The sequence below is a fragment of the Camelus bactrianus genome, chromosome 5, assembly GCF_048773025.1.
Source record: "Camelus bactrianus isolate YW-2024 breed Bactrian camel chromosome 5, ASM4877302v1, whole genome shotgun sequence".
Classification (NCBI taxonomy): Eukaryota; Metazoa; Chordata; class Mammalia; order Artiodactyla; family Camelidae; genus Camelus; species Camelus bactrianus.
The window spans coordinates 52,469,351-52,489,700 of NC_133543.1; the positions used below are offsets into that span (position 1 = coordinate 52,469,351).

The 20,350-nt window shown below is 41.2% G+C and overlaps 1 protein-coding gene across 2 annotated transcripts in view; it reads left to right on the forward strand.

Moving 5' to 3' along the window:
* GAD1 (glutamate decarboxylase 1) overlaps positions 1–17,638 on the forward strand; it is a 38,843-nt gene extending 21,205 nt beyond the window's left edge. Inside the window, exons 7-17 of one of the 2 annotated variants that reach the window (XM_074363874.1) lie at positions 3,050–3,162; positions 4,307–4,422; positions 4,506–4,585; positions 4,809–4,863; positions 6,131–6,247; positions 7,526–7,590; positions 10,440–10,518; positions 11,609–11,758; positions 13,811–13,918; positions 15,346–15,435; positions 16,266–17,638. In XM_074363874.1, coding sequence (XP_074219975.1) covers positions 3,050–3,162; positions 4,307–4,422; positions 4,506–4,585; positions 4,809–4,863; positions 6,131–6,247; positions 7,526–7,590; positions 10,440–10,518; positions 11,609–11,758; positions 13,811–13,918; positions 15,346–15,435; positions 16,266–16,439 — 1,147 coding nt within the window. In that variant the 3' untranslated portion in view covers positions 16,440–17,638. The remainder of the gene's footprint in view (positions 1–3,049; positions 3,163–4,306; positions 4,423–4,505; positions 4,586–4,808; positions 4,864–6,130; positions 6,248–7,525; positions 7,591–10,439; positions 10,519–11,608; positions 11,759–13,810; positions 13,919–15,345; positions 15,436–16,265) is intronic. The other variant, XM_074363875.1, reaches the window with a different exon arrangement.
* Positions 17,639–20,350: the final 2,712 nt, after the last annotated feature.

A 20,350-nucleotide genomic window follows, 5' to 3' on the forward strand; every position in this document is an offset into this window, starting at 1 on the left:
GCCAGAACTTAATCCCATGGCCATACCTAGGAAGACGAGAAAATACAGTTTTGATCTGGATGAATTGCAACCCCAAATAAAGCTGAATGAAGGAAGGGAAAAATCATTGTTAGCAATCAGCAGATTCTGCCACAAAAAAAATTATAGCTTAACAACCAATTTGCCTTGATTTGGAGTGAATCCCTCTGGGAAGGTGAGTTGAACTACTAAAACAGGGCTGACTCACTGCCCTACTCAGAACATAGAAACTCTCCTTCAGTGTCACTCCATGAACATCCCTAACCTACTGTTTTTAAACCCTTATTTTCAATTCCATGTTCTTATGCTTCAACCTAGAGCTTTTGGCAGGTTTAGTTTCTTATCCTCTGACTCTGAAATGTCATCTTGTATGTACCATGACGTTGGCATCTGATCAGCTTCTTCTGAATCCATATTTGACCTTTGATCTCTTGACTTTATCCACTGTCATCTGTCACTTAGGGAAGGGGTACCTAACCTGGAGTCCCAGTTGCAAGAGGAGAATCTCCTGCAAGTATATACAAAATGAGATGCATATATCCTCATATTCTTCCTTGAGAGAGGGACCGTAGCTTTCTTTGGAGTTCCAAAGTTATCAGCGACCTCAATTAATTTAAGAACCACTGCTCTAGAGTGAACTGCAAGGCCTTCCCTAAGGCTTTGGGTGCAGGCAGACTCCCAGGATGAGAAGGCTAGGTCAGAGGAAGTATCGGGAACAGGGAACACCAGGTTAGCCCGTTTGTCAGGCCCGGCTGAGGATCAGCAGCCATGGAGCCACCTACCATCTTCCAAGAGAGGTTGCCAGGACTAAAGTTACGAATCGGGATAAGCTTGTTGTTTGCTATGGGATAACTGGTCCTTCAGACCCAGGCATGGACTGTCAGATAGGATGCAGCTAAGGCCAAGAACCAGATGCTGGATTCATTCTAGTAAGCTTCCTCCTCAAGGTTGGAAACGGTGTCTTATAACATCCAGAAGCCACCTGGCAGAGAATAGTCATTCATTAAGTTTTGTTGAACAGAATTGAAAGAAAGGTTTAGGACTCAGGAATCTGACATAAATAAGGAACCTGAAATCGATGAGATCAGAGAGTCTTATGACAGAGCTCTCTAGACTCTTCCTCCTGATCCTGAGAGTAATGGCCACGTTCCTGGTCCTTAGGTAGGAGACTAATTCATGCAAACCTGGGACTGATGGATTCAAATCATGAAGTGGCCCAGCCCCCTGGCTTTCAACCCCATCCTTTCTCCCTTCCCCATGTGGTTCCTGCACTGACTTGACTCCAGTCCAGCTTCCATCCTGTCCTTGATAAGGTTCTGATATTATGGTATGTGATTCTGTTTGTTCCTTGCCTTACCCTAGAGACCCTTCTCACCTTGTACTGTGAGCCTCCAGCACACACACTGCCACCAGTACCTCTTCACCACGCAAACACTTTTGCCATTCCAACATTTCCAACAATCAGGGGCACTGTTGATAACACATTTGTTCAAGAGTGGTTAGAACCACATCGTGAGTTTGCCCCCTTGGTACCCTCAGCAGCACAGGCTAAACCAGGAATCCTTCTCTTCTTCTTCCTTTATCAGGCCATCAGACATGAGGGAATGTTGGTTGCTACGGTGATGGGGCTCAGAGCAGAACCAAAGCATGATTGTGACCTCCAGAGGTGATGGTAACTGAACATATGATTTCCAAGGGTCTTCCTCCTAAATTTCAAGGGTCCTCCCAAGGAAAATGGATATATTCTTTTTTGGAAAACAGAACTCTTCTGCCAAAAGATACACCCCGAGGATCCGTCAGAATCTTTTTGTCCTCTTTTACCACCATGTGATTAATTTGAATGCTATATTTTTCTCCATGGTTAAAACTTAGGACCTTCACCTGTGTCTTAGGTACAAGTATTATCTCATCTTGCAAATAACTTTTCTAAGTCATTAAGCCAGCAAAAATTCCTGTGAGTCCTCAGCATTGGCATTCAGCCCAAACACCCTGACCAGTGATAAAGTCTCTCCATACCACTAGGCTGAGTCAATCCAGGAATCTCTCTTTAGCAAGCATGGTCTGAGGCGAGCCCACGGACTCTAATACTTAAGAAGGTCAAGCAAAAAGAAGAAAGACAAACAGCCTCATAGTCAGTAAATATCTTTTTGTTTTCTGGCTTAATTTTCTGAAGATAGACTTTCTTTGATTTCTCTGAAGCCCTATGCTTGGTACCATGGTCTTGTTTCAATGACTAGTCACCAGACTGTGCTTCTGTTTTGAATTGTTTTGAGAAGAGGATGGCTTGCTACTTTTGAATCAGAAGACAAAGCTAACCTACCAGTGTATCTGATGCCCACAGTTAACTGTGTATGCCAGTTGACATTCTTCTTGAGTTTTTTTAATTGGTAATTAGAAAATCATCACTTATAATTATTCTTGACAGATATTGACTTCAGCGAATTATAGAAACATAGCTGTCCTGGGGGATTATCAGTAGAAAAACCATGTAGATAATTATATTGAGATCTTTAAAACCTGGGTCAATATTTCCAATTATCTTCACAGTTTACATTGTTTTTAAAAGATAGACTTTGGCTCTGGGTTTTATAGATTCTACACGTGTGAAATTGGTAGTCAGTTTTTTTTTTTTTATTTTGCAAACCAATTTTATACAGAGCTTAGAATACATTTTTTTGATTAGCATTTGCATCATCCTATAATCTTAGAGGTGAAAGGGACCCAGAAGGGCATTTTCTTTCCTTCTATTTCTCTGGGTGGACCACATCTAAGACGTTCCATTCAGATAAGAGTTTATTTTGTTGGTGAAGGATCACAGAGCCAGGTACTTCCACCACCTCTCTCGGTAACCCAGGCTGGTTTCTGATATTTTATGGATGGTGACTTAATGCATTTCCAGGAAATGAATTGCTTCAGTGGTTTTGAGCATCTCTTTTTAGAACCCAAGTACAAATACTAAACCAGTTATCTGTGTTCCTCCATAAGCGATTCGAGTGCTTTATTTTCATTCTTTTTCTTACCACCTTTCCAGGTTTACATATGAAATTGCACCAGTGTTTGTCCTCATGGAGCAAATAACACTTAAGAAGATGAGAGAGATAGTTGGATGGTCAAGTAAAGATGGTGATGGGATATTTTCTCCTGGTAGGTTTCTGTTCTCTTTCCCTGACTCTCCTCAAGGTTTGCAGCATGGATCTTTAAGAACACTAAACACAAAACGAGTTTGTGGAAGAATGATGACCTTAAAAATATGTGTTTTCAATAGCCCTGCCTTCCCATCTTTGTCAGAATGAAGGCTAGGAAGACCGCTATGTTCTGTGTGGACTAACCAACAAAGGCTGTGCCCAAACCCACACAAACTGACAAAGGCTGTGTCTAAATCATGCTCAACAGCTCTGGTCTGTCAACAGCATTTGATGAACCTGGGGATCAGGGAATCAAGATCATCAATTGACTAATCCATGTCAGCCAAAATGGTGTATCTACCTTAAGTCTCTAGTTCAATATGGATACAATAAGAATCTCTAAAACAAGGGCAGATAATCTTTGAGGTAGGAAGGAGTTTGGGGTGGTGTCAGAGACAACGTGGTTGTGTACAAGGGGAAGAGAAAAAATAGGAATTGCAAGTAGGCAATTTAAGCTGTCCATGAATTTGCCTGCTTTAATGTCAGGTAATTGACACAAACATGGCTCGTTTGTGTTGGCCAGACATACCTGCTCACCTCAGTTCTCCTTGCATCTTTATTTAAGTAAACATGCATTTGGTTTTAATTTAATATACTTAGAGCTCTCCCAAATGACTCAATAACTCAGTTGGGCTGTTCTTTGACGAGAGTATCCAAGCAATGTCACTGTTTCCTTCCACAGGCTCTATTACTCTCTGTTTCTCTGTCTTTCTGACTCAGAGAAAAGATTCATCTTTGTTCAGTAAATAGATTGTGCAGAAAGTGGAAGCAGGAAGGTTGTAACTCACCTGTGTCTTTGCAGCCACTGCTGCTGCCATCTCTTATATTTCTGCCTAGACTTCAGGTGGAACAGGCACTGACGTATGTGAATCACCTCTACCTAAATTGCCTAGATGGCTTGGTAATGAGTGTGATTATTTGTATTTCCAAGGCAAAGGGGCCAGAGGGAAGCCCTGGCAACAGGGAGGCCAGCAAAACCTATCAGGATATTTTCCTTCCCTTTTCTGACCTCCCTTGTCTCTTGAGACACCACCTAAGCCTTTGTTGTTAGAAACAACAAGGAGGGAGTCCCAACACCTCCCCGTGTGTCTGCTTGCTGATAGGGGGAGCCATATCCAACATGTACAGCATCATGGCTGCTCGCTACAAGTACTTCCCAGAAGTCAAGACCAAGGGCATGGCAGCTGTGCCCAAGCTGGTCCTCTTCACCTCAGAACACGTGAGTTGGTGCTCTTGCTCATGGATTGCGGTGTTTTCCAAGGGACTCTCTCACATCTAACCTCAAGCCTATGTTTGTTGCAGAGTCACTATTCCATAAAGAAGGCTGGAGCTGCACTTGGCTTTGGAACCGACAATGTGATTTTGATAAAGTGCAATGAAAGGTAGGCAGGAGAGTGAATATTAGGTTCTTGATGTATTAAATGTGCTCATCTGTTAAATTTGTTTTATTGTGCTTAAGGACTGACTCAGTACAGTGTGCCAAGCTGCTAATGGTCTGTTGAAAATATCCGATTAAATTACTTTTTTGCTGCTGCTGAAGTTTTTTTCCATGTGCAATCTCATTGATTCTTCACTTTAATTTCTCTCCTTTTATAATAATTACAGGGGGAAGATAATTCCAGCTGATTTAGAGGCAAAAATTCTTGAAGCCAAGCAAAAGGTATGTCCCCTAGGGTGCATCTAAACTCTGGTGAATACAAATTTTAAAAAATTCCTTTTTTTCTGCCCTAGACAATAAGTCTTTAATAATACAAGAGATAATTTTATTGCATTACTAAAATTCTTTTCTTCTGTGTTTGCTTATTTCCAGCTTGTGTGATGACTTGGCTTTAAAGCTCTGTTTATACAATATCATTTTTTTAATCAAAAATTCAGTCATTAAACCCCTTCTGTCTTCATCGTGCCAAGTGATTAATTTGATGTAGGTCAATAAATCCAGTCTCTAAGCATCATGAAGACACAGCCTAATTGAGGTTTTCACTTGCTACTTGTTAAGTGAAATTTCATTGTAACAAATATCATTCTAGGTTAGGATTCTATTTAGCAAAGTGCTTCCATGCCCTGGCAGGTCGCCCATGATACTTGGTGAATCCAGCCTCAATAAATTCTATTAAACAGAAAAATCACATACAACAGATGTATCCACAGGGCACTGCCAGGTAACTGTCAGGCCATTTACCAACTCATCATTGTTTTGGTTACATTCTTGTACCTCCTTCTCTAACTGTGGTTATTTGCCTGGGTCTCAGCAGAGGAGATGGATAGAAATGTCACTGGGACTGAGCAAAGGGTTGAAGGGGCAGCTTCTAGGAGTCAGAGATTTCCCCAAGCCTGTCTGAGCTCTGTTACTCCACCTTATCATGTATTTCTTGTTCACATTGAAATTTTATCGTATCCACTATTAGGGAAATGGTGTATAGACTTGTTTTCAGTAACCAAACCGTGCTTCAGTATTACTATGGCATTAATACACTTAGAACGGCACAGCTTCTAAAACATATGTCCAGATAACATCCAGAGCTACTTTCCCATCGTTCCAAACACTTATTATCACTCTTTACTGCTTTACTGTTTGCTATGTAACTTGCCGCTACTAAACATACTATTTATTTGGCTTATTTAATTTTGTTGATTGTCAATCACCCCCCACTAGAATGCAAACTCCCTGAGAACAGAAATCTTCTTTTGTGCTCGCTGCTGGATTCCCTGCATCCACAACAGAGCCTGGCACGTAAACGTCATTCAAAAAGTATTTGTTGAATACATGAAGGAATGAAGGAATGAACCAACAGAGGATCTTCCAGGAGTGTCTGATAGAACACCAGCTTAGCTGATCGCTGTTAGAAGTCAGTGCTACTGCAGATCTTCTTCATGTGGAAAGGAGGGAGGTTGGAAAGACTAATCAGCCTGTCTGTCTTACCTTATAGGGATATGTTCCTCTGTATGTCAATGCAACTGCCGGCACGACTGTTTATGGCGCTTTTGATCCGATACAGGAGATTGCAGATATATGTGAGAAATATAACCTTTGGCTGCATGTCGATGTAAGTGCTATAATTCAGAGTGGCCTGGTCCATTCAGGATGGGTGAGGTGGGGTAGGGGGGAGCAGCTCTGCTTTATGATTTGCCTCAAGCTCCTCCTGTCGCCTCTCTCCACACCACGTTTCTCTGCCCCCTGCCCCTCGGTGGGCCATTCACAGCAGGTGCATACCCCAGGCCTGTCTGTCCTCTGGGATTCATCCAGTCCTTACTGGCCAACTGCTGTCTTCTGTGGTTCATCCTAGAATTCCATCTCTGTCACTTTCCCAGAAAGCTTTTGTCTGAACAAATGGCTACAGAGTGAAATACAGAGGGGAAAAATATAAGGTATAACGTATAGAAAGTGGCCGTGAATCTGAATCTGGACACTCAGCAGTATTCCTTTAGTCCAGCCATCTATGAGACTTTCTTTATAAAAGAAAGGAAGAGAAGGTGGAAAGGAAGAAAGAAACAAAGGGAGGGAGGGAGGAAGGAAAGAAGGAAGAAAAGGAGGAAGGGAGGAAGAAATGAATGAAACACATTTTCTGGTACATATAGGAAAAAGAAGGCAATATCTGGAAGGTGTTATCAATTAAGAGATTTATTTCCAGATTTTCCCAGGAACACAAGAAGTACATTTTCACATATGTGACTCGGTGGGGTTTTTTTTTTTTTTTTTTTCCTTTTTCTCTCTCCATTCTCTTATGGGTTTAACTTCTCACAACTAGACAAGGGGGTGATCCACCCTTCTAGTGAACAGATGATGACATAGGCTTTTCCTGTGTCACATGGGGTCCCAAGCCATTCGGTAGACATGCATCAGGGGACCCACAAAAATGTCTTGCTGTTGCAGGAGCTGTTGTGGGACCTCCAGGTCTACCAGGGCTGCTACTTTCTGAGTTTTTCAGGAGCCCTTAGAGCTCTACTGTAGGCAGAATCAGACAGCAGCCTCCAGTCCTTTGTGTTGCTTCTGGAGCTCCCCAGGGGGCCCACCGAGTGTCTCTGGCTTTCCAGAGCACTTTGGGACTTGGGTCTTAGCACCACAGGCTCAGCCCCAGTTGACCTGAATCACTTGTGCAGATGCCCGACGTTAAGCTGGAGGAGCACTTGAAGGAGAAGTGATCAAAGATGAATAACTACAAATGCCCTCAGCTGAACAATCAGTGAGGGTTCCTCTTGTTAGAGAAGCTTCTGTTTCTCACTGTTTACATTCTCTCTCATGCTTTGCTGGGGGTGTTGAGGGGGCCAGGTTTGGGTTTCTCAGTGTCACAGCCCCTTTCCCTCTCTTTTCTCTGTCCTCACAGGCCGCCTGGGGCGGTGGGCTGCTCATGTCCAGGAAGCACCGTCATAAACTCAGCGGCATCGAAAGGTAAGGGCTGAGCCAGGGTCCCCTTCCGCTCAGGCCATCAAACCTGCTGTGCCACTGAGTCCGCCGATGTCCCTGCCCTGACTCCCAGAATCATATTCAATCTAAGCTCATTTTCATTCAGTGGGAACTTACTGAGCACCTGTTATACGCTAGGTACTGGGAAATCAGTCATCTTTGAGCTTTCCCCACAATGAATTCATGGTTTAGAAAGAGAGAAAAACAAGTAAACAAAGAGTGACCACACCTCGTGATAAGCTCACTGGCAGATGTGATTGCAAGGTGCCCAGGCAGGAGAGAAGGGAGACTTACTGTGTGGGAATTTGGAGGCTAAATGGGAGTTTGTCAAGGGCACGGGAAGGGGCACTGATTCATTTCATTCTTCTTTCTCCCTAAGCTTACACCTGGGGGAGGGGTAGGACACTCAGCTTACCTAACTTACTTATTTTCTTGTTCACTATTCAAGTTCAGAGGGTGCTCTAAGCCAAATATGATTTTGACCTGACTTCTAAGTATTGATCCAAAATGAATTCATATTGAGTCATGGATTCACTCAGCAGGTATTTACTGAGTGCCTGTCACAGGACAGGCAGGCATGGACGTGAATGCTCAGGTACCCGTATTATGTCCAGCCACCTCTGACACTTTTCTAAAAAGGTGTACCTGGTACATATAGGAAAAATAAGGCAACATGTAGAAGGTGGTATCAACTGAAAGATTTACTCTCCTGAAGCTTACTGTCTATGAATTAGATGTTCATAAACAAAGAGATATTTAATCTGCCAAGACATGCTATTTTAGACAGGGTCATCAGAGGCCTTTCTGAAGAGGTGACATTTCAGCAGACACTAGGATAAAGGGAGACAGGAAGCACAGATACAAGGAAGAGTATTCTAAGAGGGGGGAGGGCAAGTGCAAAGGCCCTGTGGTAGGACTATTCTTGGTATGTTGGAGGAAAGCCCATCAAAGAGGCCAGTGTGGCTGGAGCAAAGTGAGAGAGTTCAGAGCGGACTGAGGTTGGAGAGGTGGAAGGGAGCAGGCATCAGGGACGGCACTCAAGTTGTTTGAGTCTTTGTTGCCTCTCCTATACTTCTTCCCCTGCATTTCCATTTTGAAAGGCCAGTATTAAAGTGAGTGGGACTCACGGAAGCCTAGTTATGTGACCCTTAACTTGGAGGACAATATCTTAAATGTAGATGGGCCAGTCTAGCTGTGCTTTAGCTCTCTTAAAATGTTTTGCCCTAGACTTTCTCTTTTCTACCATTTTAAAGCATATATATCTTCTGAAGGAAATTGAATCCATATCATGTCTTATTACTTTCCGTTTGTAGCACTGAAGAATCATTGACCTTTAGGACATTAAAAAAAAAAAACGTTTAATTTAAGACATTTTGTGTGATCTATATATAGTTTTTTTTAATTGAAGTATAGTCAATTACTATCTATAGTTTTTAAATGGTTCACTAAATGATGGCTATGAGAAAATTGGGTAAATTCACTGCCTTGTAAGTATGGCTTGACACTGATGCTTTCTGATGAGATACATATTATAGTGAACTTTTCCCAAGTCTCTTTCATAAAGGCTTTCTTTATTATGCACGTGGCAGAAGGTACTTCAGGCCTCTCTCTCTTCTCCTTGAAATACAGTGTACACCTTATAGTCACATATACACTAAATTATTTTCCCTGTAAAGGACCGAAGCAAGAGGAAGAGGTTAAAAATTCACAGCAGGAATTTAGCTCCAGGGAGAGCAGAGGCAGTATAATTCCAAGCCAATTGATACGTCTGGGGAAAACATCCTTCACAGGTATTAAAGCACAGAGCCCAGCTGTGGGCTAGGCCATTGGGAAGGAGTTATCCAAGTTTTAATCATCATACATTACACTTAGTTGTTTCCGTAATGTCCTAGCTAGTGTGCTCCTTAACCATTTAATTGTGTCTGACAGAGTGATGCGGTTGCTAGGAGACCATGCTTGTTAAAGCTATCACTGCAGCCTAAACTGGCAAGATCATGTTTATTTAGCATTTAAACAATGCTGCTAAGTAGTCAAAGTCTAGAATTGTCTCACTGATCCTTGCTTTAAAATGCCAGCCTTCATAGTACCTTACAAGCAGCATCCCCAGCCTATAAGTAAGAACAGGAAGGCAGAAAAGCCAGTCTGTTGCCTAGAGGGAGGTAGTCTAACGGAACCGTTATGAGCACTGGCTCTGCGGTTAGACTCCCTGAACTTGAATCTTGGCTCCAACACTTCCCAGTTATGTGACTCTGGGTGATGTATTGAACCCTTTTGTGCCTCAGTCTCTCCATCTAAAGTAAAGGTGATACTCATCCTTATGTCATAAGGTTGTTGTGAGAATTAAGTATTCCAAGCATAGTTATTAGTATTATATATTTAGTGATTCATTTTATCCTTTATTCAGTTCCTTGAGGTAGACACTATTCTCCACATTTTAAAGACAGGAAAACTGAGCCACAAAGGAGTTATGTCATTTGCCCAAACTAGCAAATGTCAGAGCCGGGATTCAGACTTGGGTAATCTGGCTCCAAGCTTGAGTTCCTAACCATGACACCATACTGATAAAATGCTTGTGATACTCTTAGGACAACAGGACACATAATAAATGTTCTTCATAAAAGTTAGCTATTATTAATAAAAGAGACAGTCTGCTGCTTAGTATTCTGAGACTGCCAGCAGAGTATTTGCTTACTACCTGATTAGTCAACTTAGGGGACTGGACACTGAAAACTTGTATTGACTGGAGTTGCAGTGGGCAGTGCTTTTCTCAAGAGGACAGTTGCCTCTTGCCGCCTCCTGCGCCTTCTCCTCTGAGCATCGTGTGTTTCTTTCAGGGCCAGCTCAGTCACCTGGAACCCTCACAAGATGATGGGTGTGCTGTTGCAGTGCTCCGCCATTCTTGTCAAGGAAAAGGTCTGTACTCCCCTCAAAGATGAACTGGTGGTCTGCACCCCGTTTAGAAGGACCGAGAAGAGAAGAGCATGGGGTCTTTTTACAGTACTTGTAGAGGAACTCACAAGACTGATAGCTCTGTCCGGACTGCCCGTGTCTGTGAGGCTCCAGCTAACCTCGCACCCGCTCTGGGCTCCTGCTCTGTCTGCCCTCCTTCCTGGTTCAGGGCTCAGGGCCCCATCAGTGATAGAAATGACAAGGGCGTTATTCCATTTCACGTTCCTTCATGTTTGTTCAAATGAAAGTGAGAATTATAGGGTGAGCCGCTAACCCTCACCTCACCGACGACAAAAAGGGGTCGCTGGAACATACTTCAAGTCCTTAGCATGAATTTGTGGTCCCAAGAGCTGAAACAAATTAGGCAGAACCAGAACTACAAATGTCAGCTTAGGGCAAACAGGGAGGTTGAGGAAGAAGCTTCTGCAAATGAGTTAGTAGTGTATTGTCTCCTTTAAGCACCTGATAATAGGACCCTGCCCTCGAGAGCACTGTTCCTCCAACAAAACTTTTGCACACTGAGGCACTCGCAAAAGTCTGTCACCAACTTGTAGGATCCGGAACCTGCACAAGCTCCTTAGTCCACTCCTAAGTAGAGTGCCTGTTAACTCCACAGGAGATCCTGGGAAAGATTGGAACACTTTTTAGGGGATGCTTTGGGGGAAGAAATTTCTTCCATGCTTGAGACTGTCCCACCTTCTACAGGAAGTTTATATCCCTAACCACTGCCAACTGAATGCTACAGCTCTCCCCAGCTGTCGAAGTAACCCAAAACACCCGCACAAATTTCCAGATGCCCCTCAGGGGGACAGTAGGGGGACACTTGCTGGCATCTGAGATAAAAGATCATTTTCAAATCAGAGTGATAGAGGAAAAGGGGCAAAGGTTTTTCTAAGGATGGTTTAAGAGAAGGACATCAGAATAAGGGCAAGGCCTCATGAGACATGAGAAGGTTGTATGTACATGAACCCCAGTCCAGCCTGCCCTGTTTCAAAGCCATCCATGCCTCTGACCTGTGACTGCAGTTACACACCTGCCTTGATTCCCCTGACAGGGTATCCTCCAAGGATGCAACCAGATGTGTGCAGGGTACCTCTTCCAGCCAGATAAGCAGTATGATGTCTCCTACGACACTGGGGACAAGGCCATTCAGTGTGGCCGCCATGTGGACATCTTCAAGTTCTGGCTGATGTGGAAAGCAAAGGTACGGAGGAGGGCGTCTGGGAAACAGAGCAGAAATGTAATTTTCACAGGCTGGCTGGTGAAAGCGAGGCAAAGATATATTACAGACAATTCATTATGTGCATAATCAGTATCTAGATAATTGAGTTAAAGGTATTTTCTTTGTTTGCGAATGAATCGTTTTATCCTTTATGTCAAAGTCTCTCTCCTTCCGTTCAATCTCCTCAGTGTGAATTAGCATGATGTTTTCTTATAACTTTCTCTGATGAGCACTAAAAATTTTGCCAAGATAAGGACGTCCCCAGCAATCCTTAGGGATGCTGAAATTATTTAGTACAGATGTAGAGAAAGAGATAAAGAGAAAATTACTGCATTATTCTGTGCAGATCCCTGAGTTCCTTTATGAGGCCTCGAGTCATGGGCTGTATCTGACAGTTTTAAGTTCTTTTTAAATAATGGCTTTCCCATTATTTGTACTTTTATACTCTCTTCTAGAAAATGCATACTTTATCCTGAGAAATCCTAGACTGAGAATCTTTCAGGTTCTATTTCTGGGTCTAGGAAAAAAAAAGCAACCTGTTTGAATTTCCCCCAAAATAAGGGTAAGGGAAAGGAATACCATGTGACTGTTTCGAAAGTATTTTTATGCAATCAAGTAAAGGCAATGTGAGTTCACAGCTTTCAGTTGCAACCATTGTTTTTATTTATCTACTGTAAATTAATTTTAATACATTTCCAAGTTTAAGATTGGGGCTACTGATACCCAAACAACAAGGTTTTCCAGCCAAACATCTAGTCAAATGTTTCTTCTGTAGGAAGAATTTGACAGATTATTTTTTTTCATCATTACATCATTTTGTCTTAATATAGAAATAGTCTGAATTTGATTTTTACCACAAAGCAATCATAGGTATTTGAAGCCTATATAGACCGAGAAATGGCAACAAGAGAAAGAGCCCTATCATACATAAACCTAATAACCACATGGCCTGTCTCAGGAATCTGCCTTCGCTTTACCTAATAATTACCGCTGGAACCTGGGCTCCCAGTGAATTGATTCCTGAGGTGGGACTCTGGGGTGGGCTTCATTCCCAAGTGGAAAATGGACTGGCTGGGCTGTCCACTCAGCAGTGACTGCTGCTTGGCCAGGACTGGACTTCACCCAGACACGTTAGCAATCCACCAGCCTCGTGCATCTGCTCTCCCTGTGAACATCGACCCACTCCACAACCCCCGTGCTGCTGTGACTAATCAGCCATGCTGGCTTTTGAAACTCATGCTCAACCAGTTTGTCAATAGTTGGAGCGATGGCAATCTCAGGGTACACATGCCGAGACCAGTGGCTTCCCCATCTGTCTGCCTGCCTGTCACCAAAAAGGGATAATAGCATGTTGTGTGGAAGTAAACCTGCCTGGGTATAAGGGGAATGGCTTTGGCCAGGATTTCCGGTTGGGGCAGGTGGATTCTGAAGTAGTATTTCTCCACCTGTCTATGGTGCAGAACCAATTGTTTTGTTGTTGGTTTTTTTTTTAACCTATCATCGACCAATACAATAAAGATAACTTGCTGGAAAAGTGAAATAAAAAACCATACAAAATACATACAAAGATCAATTTTAAAATTGAGATTCAGTAGACATAAAGTTACTGTCAGATAGATATACAGATTTCTTATTGCTTAATCTAAATTTCTCTGCTCATCTTATCATGGACTGGTTACAGTTTGTGGACTGGCCTCAGTCCATAGAGGAGGATTTGGGTGACACTATCCTAAAGCAAACCAGAAATGGGTTTCAGGTTCAGGCTATGAATTACTAGCAAGAAGCAAAAAGCCCTTTTGAGAATAACTGCCCAGAGACCAGCGTGTCTTCAAGAGAGATTAGGCACACTTCATTTTATTGCATGCAGGGCTGTGAGAAAGCTGTACACATTTAATGAGATGCTTCCTGCTAACCATCTCCAAGAATACTCCTATGTATACTTCCAAGAGACACAAACAGAACAGCCCTTGCAAATGCCATCGCAGGGAAATGCAACCTCTCACCAATAAACATGACTTTTCTTGTTTAAAACAGGGCACAGTGGGCTTTGAAAATCAGATCAACAAATGCTTGGAGCTGGCTGAATACCTCTACGCCAAGATTAAAAACAGAGAAGAATTTGAGATGGTTTTCGATGGTGAGGTACGTTGACATCCTGGACTTCTGGAAAATCTATGAGTGATGCTCCTGAAGCCATATTGTCCCCCATTGCCTATTTTCTGCTGAATTTTCTGAATTTTCGTTCTATGCATCCTTCATTTAATTCCCTCTGTGCCCACAAATGTTTATTCCAGTAGCATTGGGATGACTTTTCCCCTTTGCCTCTTCTAAAATGGTATACTCTCAGCCAGCCATTTGCAAACAAGAGGTCTTTCCTCAGCGGATCTGAATCCTTTATCATTCTCAGGTCTGATTATTGTGTTGTACCTCCATGATAAAGTATTCCTCAGTCTCAAGAAGCTTATAGGATGGGTATATCCTTGTCTCCCAAGACTGGTTCTAAAGTGAAGTTCTCCTTTATGTAGATTCATTGTGAAGAGAGCAAGATAAAATTGCCTCTGCCCTGAGTTCAGATCCACACTGCACACAATAAGGTACTTGTCATTCCAGTGTTGACTGAGGGCCTGCTGGGTGCCCTCCTCTAGGCCAGGCGCTGGGACATACACTAGTGACCAAAGCAATTGCTGTCTCTGCCTTCCTGGAGCCCACAGCTGGATAAAGAAAGTTGGAATAGGAGCCAGTGTTGAACAAAAGGAAATCTACTCATAACCCAGTGTCATGGACCACCACCCACATTCAACTTAGTCTACTTAGCAGGCTCCTAGCCTGCCAGGAACACCCTGGAGAGTCACCAGATGAGCAAGGAGCCCTGAGCAGTTCAGACCGGTCATATGGTGCTTGTGCATTTCACCTCTGTGGCCTGCTCTCATCATTTGCACTGTTTTAAACATTCTACTAGCAGGTTAAAACAAATGTGATGTCTCAAGCCTGTGAAAGTGATGGCAAACAGTAACTAGGAAGAAAATTGAAAAACAATAGTGAGAATACAGAAGGACTCAAAAAGCATGAGAGTCTTTGGGATGGGAACACCAAACTGTTCTAGACACTCAACAAGCCTGGTCTTAGCGTTGAGAACCGGTATTAATGTTCATTATGATAATCCTGAATCGTTAAGAGAAGGTTCAATAGCAATAAAATTAACTATGTTTCAAGCATCCTCTGTATATGAGGCACTGCAAAATGGCAAGGTAGATAATACTTTTCTTTTAAAACTCCCCATATGTAATTTTTTTAACATTTCAATGTTTAAAGTTGGGTAACTTTAGTCATCTAGAATCGGTTATGGGAAATAGCTCTCTTGCCAGATATGATGGGATAAACCAAGCTTTGTTCTCCCAAGTGTAGAATTAACATGAAGCCTTTTTTTTTTTTTTTCTTTCTTTTCTTTTCTTTTCTGATCTGAGGGACTTCCACTAGGGGTACTTAGGGGTTTTGGAACAGCTTTCTCTCAAGTTCTCATAATTTTCTGTTTTGTTCGTATGTGTGCTTGTTTGTGAAAATCTCTGCAGCCTGAGCATACGAATGTCTGTTTCTGGTATATTCCACAAAGCCTCAGGGGCGTTCCAGACAGCCCTGAGCGACGGGAAAAACTGCACAGGGTATGGAATCTCTCCTTGTCTCATCTAACTCGCTGTGATTTCTCTGGCTGGTCAGAACATCCTCGCTCTAATGTGTCTTTCTAATAGGGGAGAAAAAAAGCTAAAGGCTTGGAGTGGTAGGGAATATCTCGTTACAGTCTTCTTCTTGGGTCTGGATGTCCCCTTGCTGTGGTTCAGATGCAGCGGGAACTCTGGGGGAATGCATCCCTGTCTTGGGGTGTTGTTTGTCATCATAGGGGCCATATGCAGGACAATTGAATAATATACATATCCCTAGGACCTTTCATATTAAACTATGTCTGTTAAGATAGCTTCTAAGTTGTAGTCTTCTCTAATCCTGACTCATTCTAGTTGTTGATTTCTGTGTCTAGTTTATATATTGTGTATAGTTGTTTGTATTATATTTAATTTATGTAATATTTCCTTGATCTAACTATTCAACACATATTTGTTGAGCGCAGTCTATGTGCCAGACAGTATCCTAGGTGCTGAACAAGCAGAAGCCCTAATTTGTGTTGCTGGCCATGTGAACTTCTCAGTTTTGTTTTTGATTTTAATTTTATTATCATCGTTCTAAGTCTGACTGTCAAAATTCAGTTGCACAGTGCTTTCTGTGGGAATTTATGATTGGGTAGACTTAATCAGTCATTAGCTATTAGCCACTGAAGAAACCTGGATATAAAATATTTCTTTGCCTTTATGTCAGTATAAACACAAATCACAAAAGTCAAATAGCTCTTTTTTTTCCAACTAAGAAATGAATTGCATTGTTAAGAAGAGCATGGTGTTAATATCAGTCTTGAGTTTTGTTTTGTATTTTCCCTCACAAGGTGGCCCCCAAAATCAAAGCCCTGATGATGGAGTCTGGCACGACCATGGTGGGCTACCAGCCTCAGGGGGACAAGGCCAACTTCTTCCGGATGGTCATCTCGAACCCAGCCGCGACCCAGTCTGATATCGACTTCCTCATTGAGGAGATAGAAAGACTGGGCCAGGACCTGTGATTGCGTCCGTAGACCATGAGTTTCTGGGAATTCCCTTTCCCCTGGCACTCTAGAACAACCTCTCTATGTTGCTGAAACACATAGGCCATCTCATTGGGTGAAAACTTCATCTCTTGAGGAATATTGTTCAAACCTTACTTAAGCTTGTTAGAGTTAGCAGGAAATAATGTTCTTTTTAAAAAGTTGTACCTTAGGAACCCAGTATATATGTACAGTTATATATACCTCTCTCTATAAATATATGTGTGTTTAGTGAGCGTGGCTTAGTAATAGATCGCAGCATGTCTCCCACTCCAAGAGAATGAACTTCACCATCAGCAGTTACTGAGGGGCCAAACGTGCTGCAAACCAGCTTGCCCAACCACCTCAGGAAAGATGTTTTTCAAAATGTCATGTGTTTGAGACCAAGGGAAACACTGTTGGTGGGAGTTGACCTCATTGTCAGGGTTTCTCCCACCTGAAGTGATGATGGATGAGAAAAAGTGCCACAGGATGACAAGAGTCCCACCCTCCCCTTTAGTACCCTGTTAGGGGGAAATAGTAGCAGCGTCATTGTTACAGGTGTACTATTGCTGTATTTTTAGAGATTAATTTGTGTAGATTGTGTATATTTCTGTTGTCTGACCTTGGGGAGGGGGGACGGAGGAACACATATAATGATTTTAATGACTGTTTAATTGTAGGTAAATGAAATACTTGCTTATTTATATTCAGAGATTTACCATGTTAAAGAGTTGTCTTGTATTTTCTTCCCAATTGTAATGTATGATGTTTATATATTGATGCAGTAAGTTCTGAAAACTGTTTATGGTCTTTCTGTGCATTTGTGAGCCAAAGAGAAAAGATGAAAATTAGTGAGACTTGTGTTTATATTAGAGTGCCCTTAAAATAGTGATTTAAGCATAAGTTTACCATCTGCAAGAGAATCTGATACTGTATGTAACGTGGTATCCATGGCAATCCCATCACTCACGTGGCATCTGCTCTGCTCTTACCCTCTCTGTCTGGCTGTATGTTTGGTGTTCTCTACGCCTTTCTAGTAACTGTTGGATAATAACGAGACCTCCTGTAATGTTGTAGTAGTTCATGACCAATCTCTGTGACTCGCTTAGCTCAAACCTAAGGCAATGTTTCCCAAGACCTTCCGAAGAGCTCAGATAAATTGACCAGGCTCACAACTGTTTTTGAAGAAAAGGGAAATTCACACTGTGCGTTTTAGAGTATGCAAGAAGAATCTAAGTAAATAAAAATATTCTCCATGGAGAATTTGAACTAAAGTTTCTTCCAGTTTCTGTTTTGTGTAGGAAGAGAGGTTTCCAGTGACAGGTATTGGGATCACCACCAGCCATTCACTCTCCACTGACTTCAGGTGATGCTCAGTACCTTTATTCAACTAAGAATCAACCCATGGTCTTAGGTTCCCAAGCCCTTTATCTAAAAATCAGTGGGATTCTAATTAAATAGAATTTGCTGTTCACACCTAGAAAAAAAAAAAGCTCTTTCTCTTTTTCATTTTCTTATCTTCATCTTGGAGTTCTGTTCATTCAGTCATTCAACAAACATTTGCTTCCACTAGAGCAGGCACTGCTCTAGCACTGGGGTTACAGAGGTGTTCATGGCAGACAAACTTTCCATCTAGTGGGGAATCTTTCATCATTTGGCATCTGTGGTTCTGAAAGCCTCTAAGATTACAGAATTGTTCCTTCCTGCTGCTTAACCCTTGTGCAGTGGGCCCAATTCACTTCCTTGGGAAGTACATTTTGATGCTGGATCATTAACGAACAGGATCCATTTTCTATGATATCCTATTAAGCTCTGATAATTAATTATCCTATTAAGCACTATAAACTTTAGTGTGCAAATTTTCGTGTGAACATAGGTTTTCATTTAACTTGGGTAAGTAACTAGTTGTAGGATTCCTTGATTGTACGGTAAGAGTACATTTAACTTTATAAGAAACTTGCTAAAACTCAAAAAAAATTTTGTTTTCCAGAAATATACCATCTATGGGTGACAGCTGTGTTTATTCCTTTCTGATCCTTATACATTTTCCACCCTTTTCCTTGATATACTGTGCAGGCCAAGATACCCAGTGCGATGAGGAAACGAAGTGTTAGTAGCAGGCATCTTGCTTTATTCCTGATATTAGAGGAAATGTTTTCACCAGATACCATTTAGTTTTATGTTTCCTTTAGGTTTTTCTGTAGATATCCTTTATTGAGTTAAAGAAGTTTCTTTTTATTTCTAGTTTGCTAAGAATTTCAATAATAAATGAGTATTTAATATTTAGTTAAACATAAAGTATTTAAGTTTTCCAAGTTTTCTTGAGTCAGTTTTTGTAAGTTGCATTTTTTTCCAGAAATTTAATACATATTTTTGAGTTTGCAGATAATTATGAAGTTGTCCATAATATTTTTTTCAATCTGTTGCATCTGTATCTATATTCTCCATTTTTTCCCCTAATACAGTAATTTGTTTCTTTGTTCCTTTTTTGTTCATTAATCTTAAACAGAAATTTTTCAGTTTCATTAAGCTGTTCAGAAAATATTTGTCTTGGTCAATACTCTCAATTGTATGATGGCTTTTTACCACATTAATTTCTGCTTCTGTGTTTATTATTTCCTTCCTTCAACTTTTTTTAGGCTTAATTGCTGTTCTTTTTTCTAACTTCTCAAGTTCTATGCTTAGGTCATTAATTTTGAGCTTTTCTTCTTTTCTAATAGAATCACCTAAAGACATATACTTCTCTGCAAACATCCCTTTAGCTATATACTACAAGTTTGGACACATGATAATTTAGTATCATTCAATTCTAAGTAAGATGTATTTGTCTATTTTTCCTTGTAGTTTAATTTTTGCTGTTATTACATATAAACAAGTTTTGTCATATTTTTTCTGGCAATCTAAAACTTTTATCATTATGTAGTGACCCAATTATTTTTGCCTTCTTGTCAATTTCATCTGATATTAATATAGTTATATAACATTCTTTAGTCTTTGCCTAATACATATGTTCTCATTTGAACTATAATATTTCTGTATCTTTATGTTTTAGTTGAGTATCATATAACTAGCTGGATTTTATCATCTTTTCCGTCTGACCATCTATGTCTTTTAGCTGAAGGATTTCATTTACTGTGATTACTGATATATTTGGACTTAATTCTATCATCTTATTGAGTGCTATCCATTTGTTCCACCTTTTATGCTCTTCTTTTCTCCTTTCTTGTAAAAGATTCAGATTAATTGAGGGTTTTTTTATGTTTGTTTGTTTTTTTACAAAAAAATATAAAGTTTATTTGGTGGTCACCACCTGAATCTGGAAATACAGCTCCAGGTTGATGATACTGACACAAAACAGTCGTTATTAATAATCCATGCCAGCCCACCCCAAACTAACTGAACATCAATAAAAGTGGTCATATATACATAAATGATCTCTGTTAACATCTGCACTGCCTTCTCACTTTCCATATCACTTAATTTCCAGTTCCAGCCATCTGATGGGTTAAATGTTCTTGGCCTAACAGAGAACCAGGTAGATGGTCAAGCAAGATTTCATTTTCTTTATTTGGTGGTAACAAAGGCTACAGTTTAGTTCTTAAACCTACAGCTACTAGTGACCTTCTATCCAGGCAGAGTAACCAAAGATAGCTATGAAAGATGCAGAGAAGACTAGAGGAGACCAGGACAAAGCAGCACAGGCCTGGCTCTAAGCTGGCAGGCACCCTGTCCTTCAGCAAGGGCAGGTAAATTAGCCAAAATTAGATAGTCTTTTCTTGTCGACTTGAACCGACAGTTTTTTTCCTCCAAAAATCTTGTTACTGACTGCATTCCATTTATCTAGTTAAATACAAATATAATCACATGTTTCAGAAGAACTACATTCAGAATCACCGATTGTCTTTTCT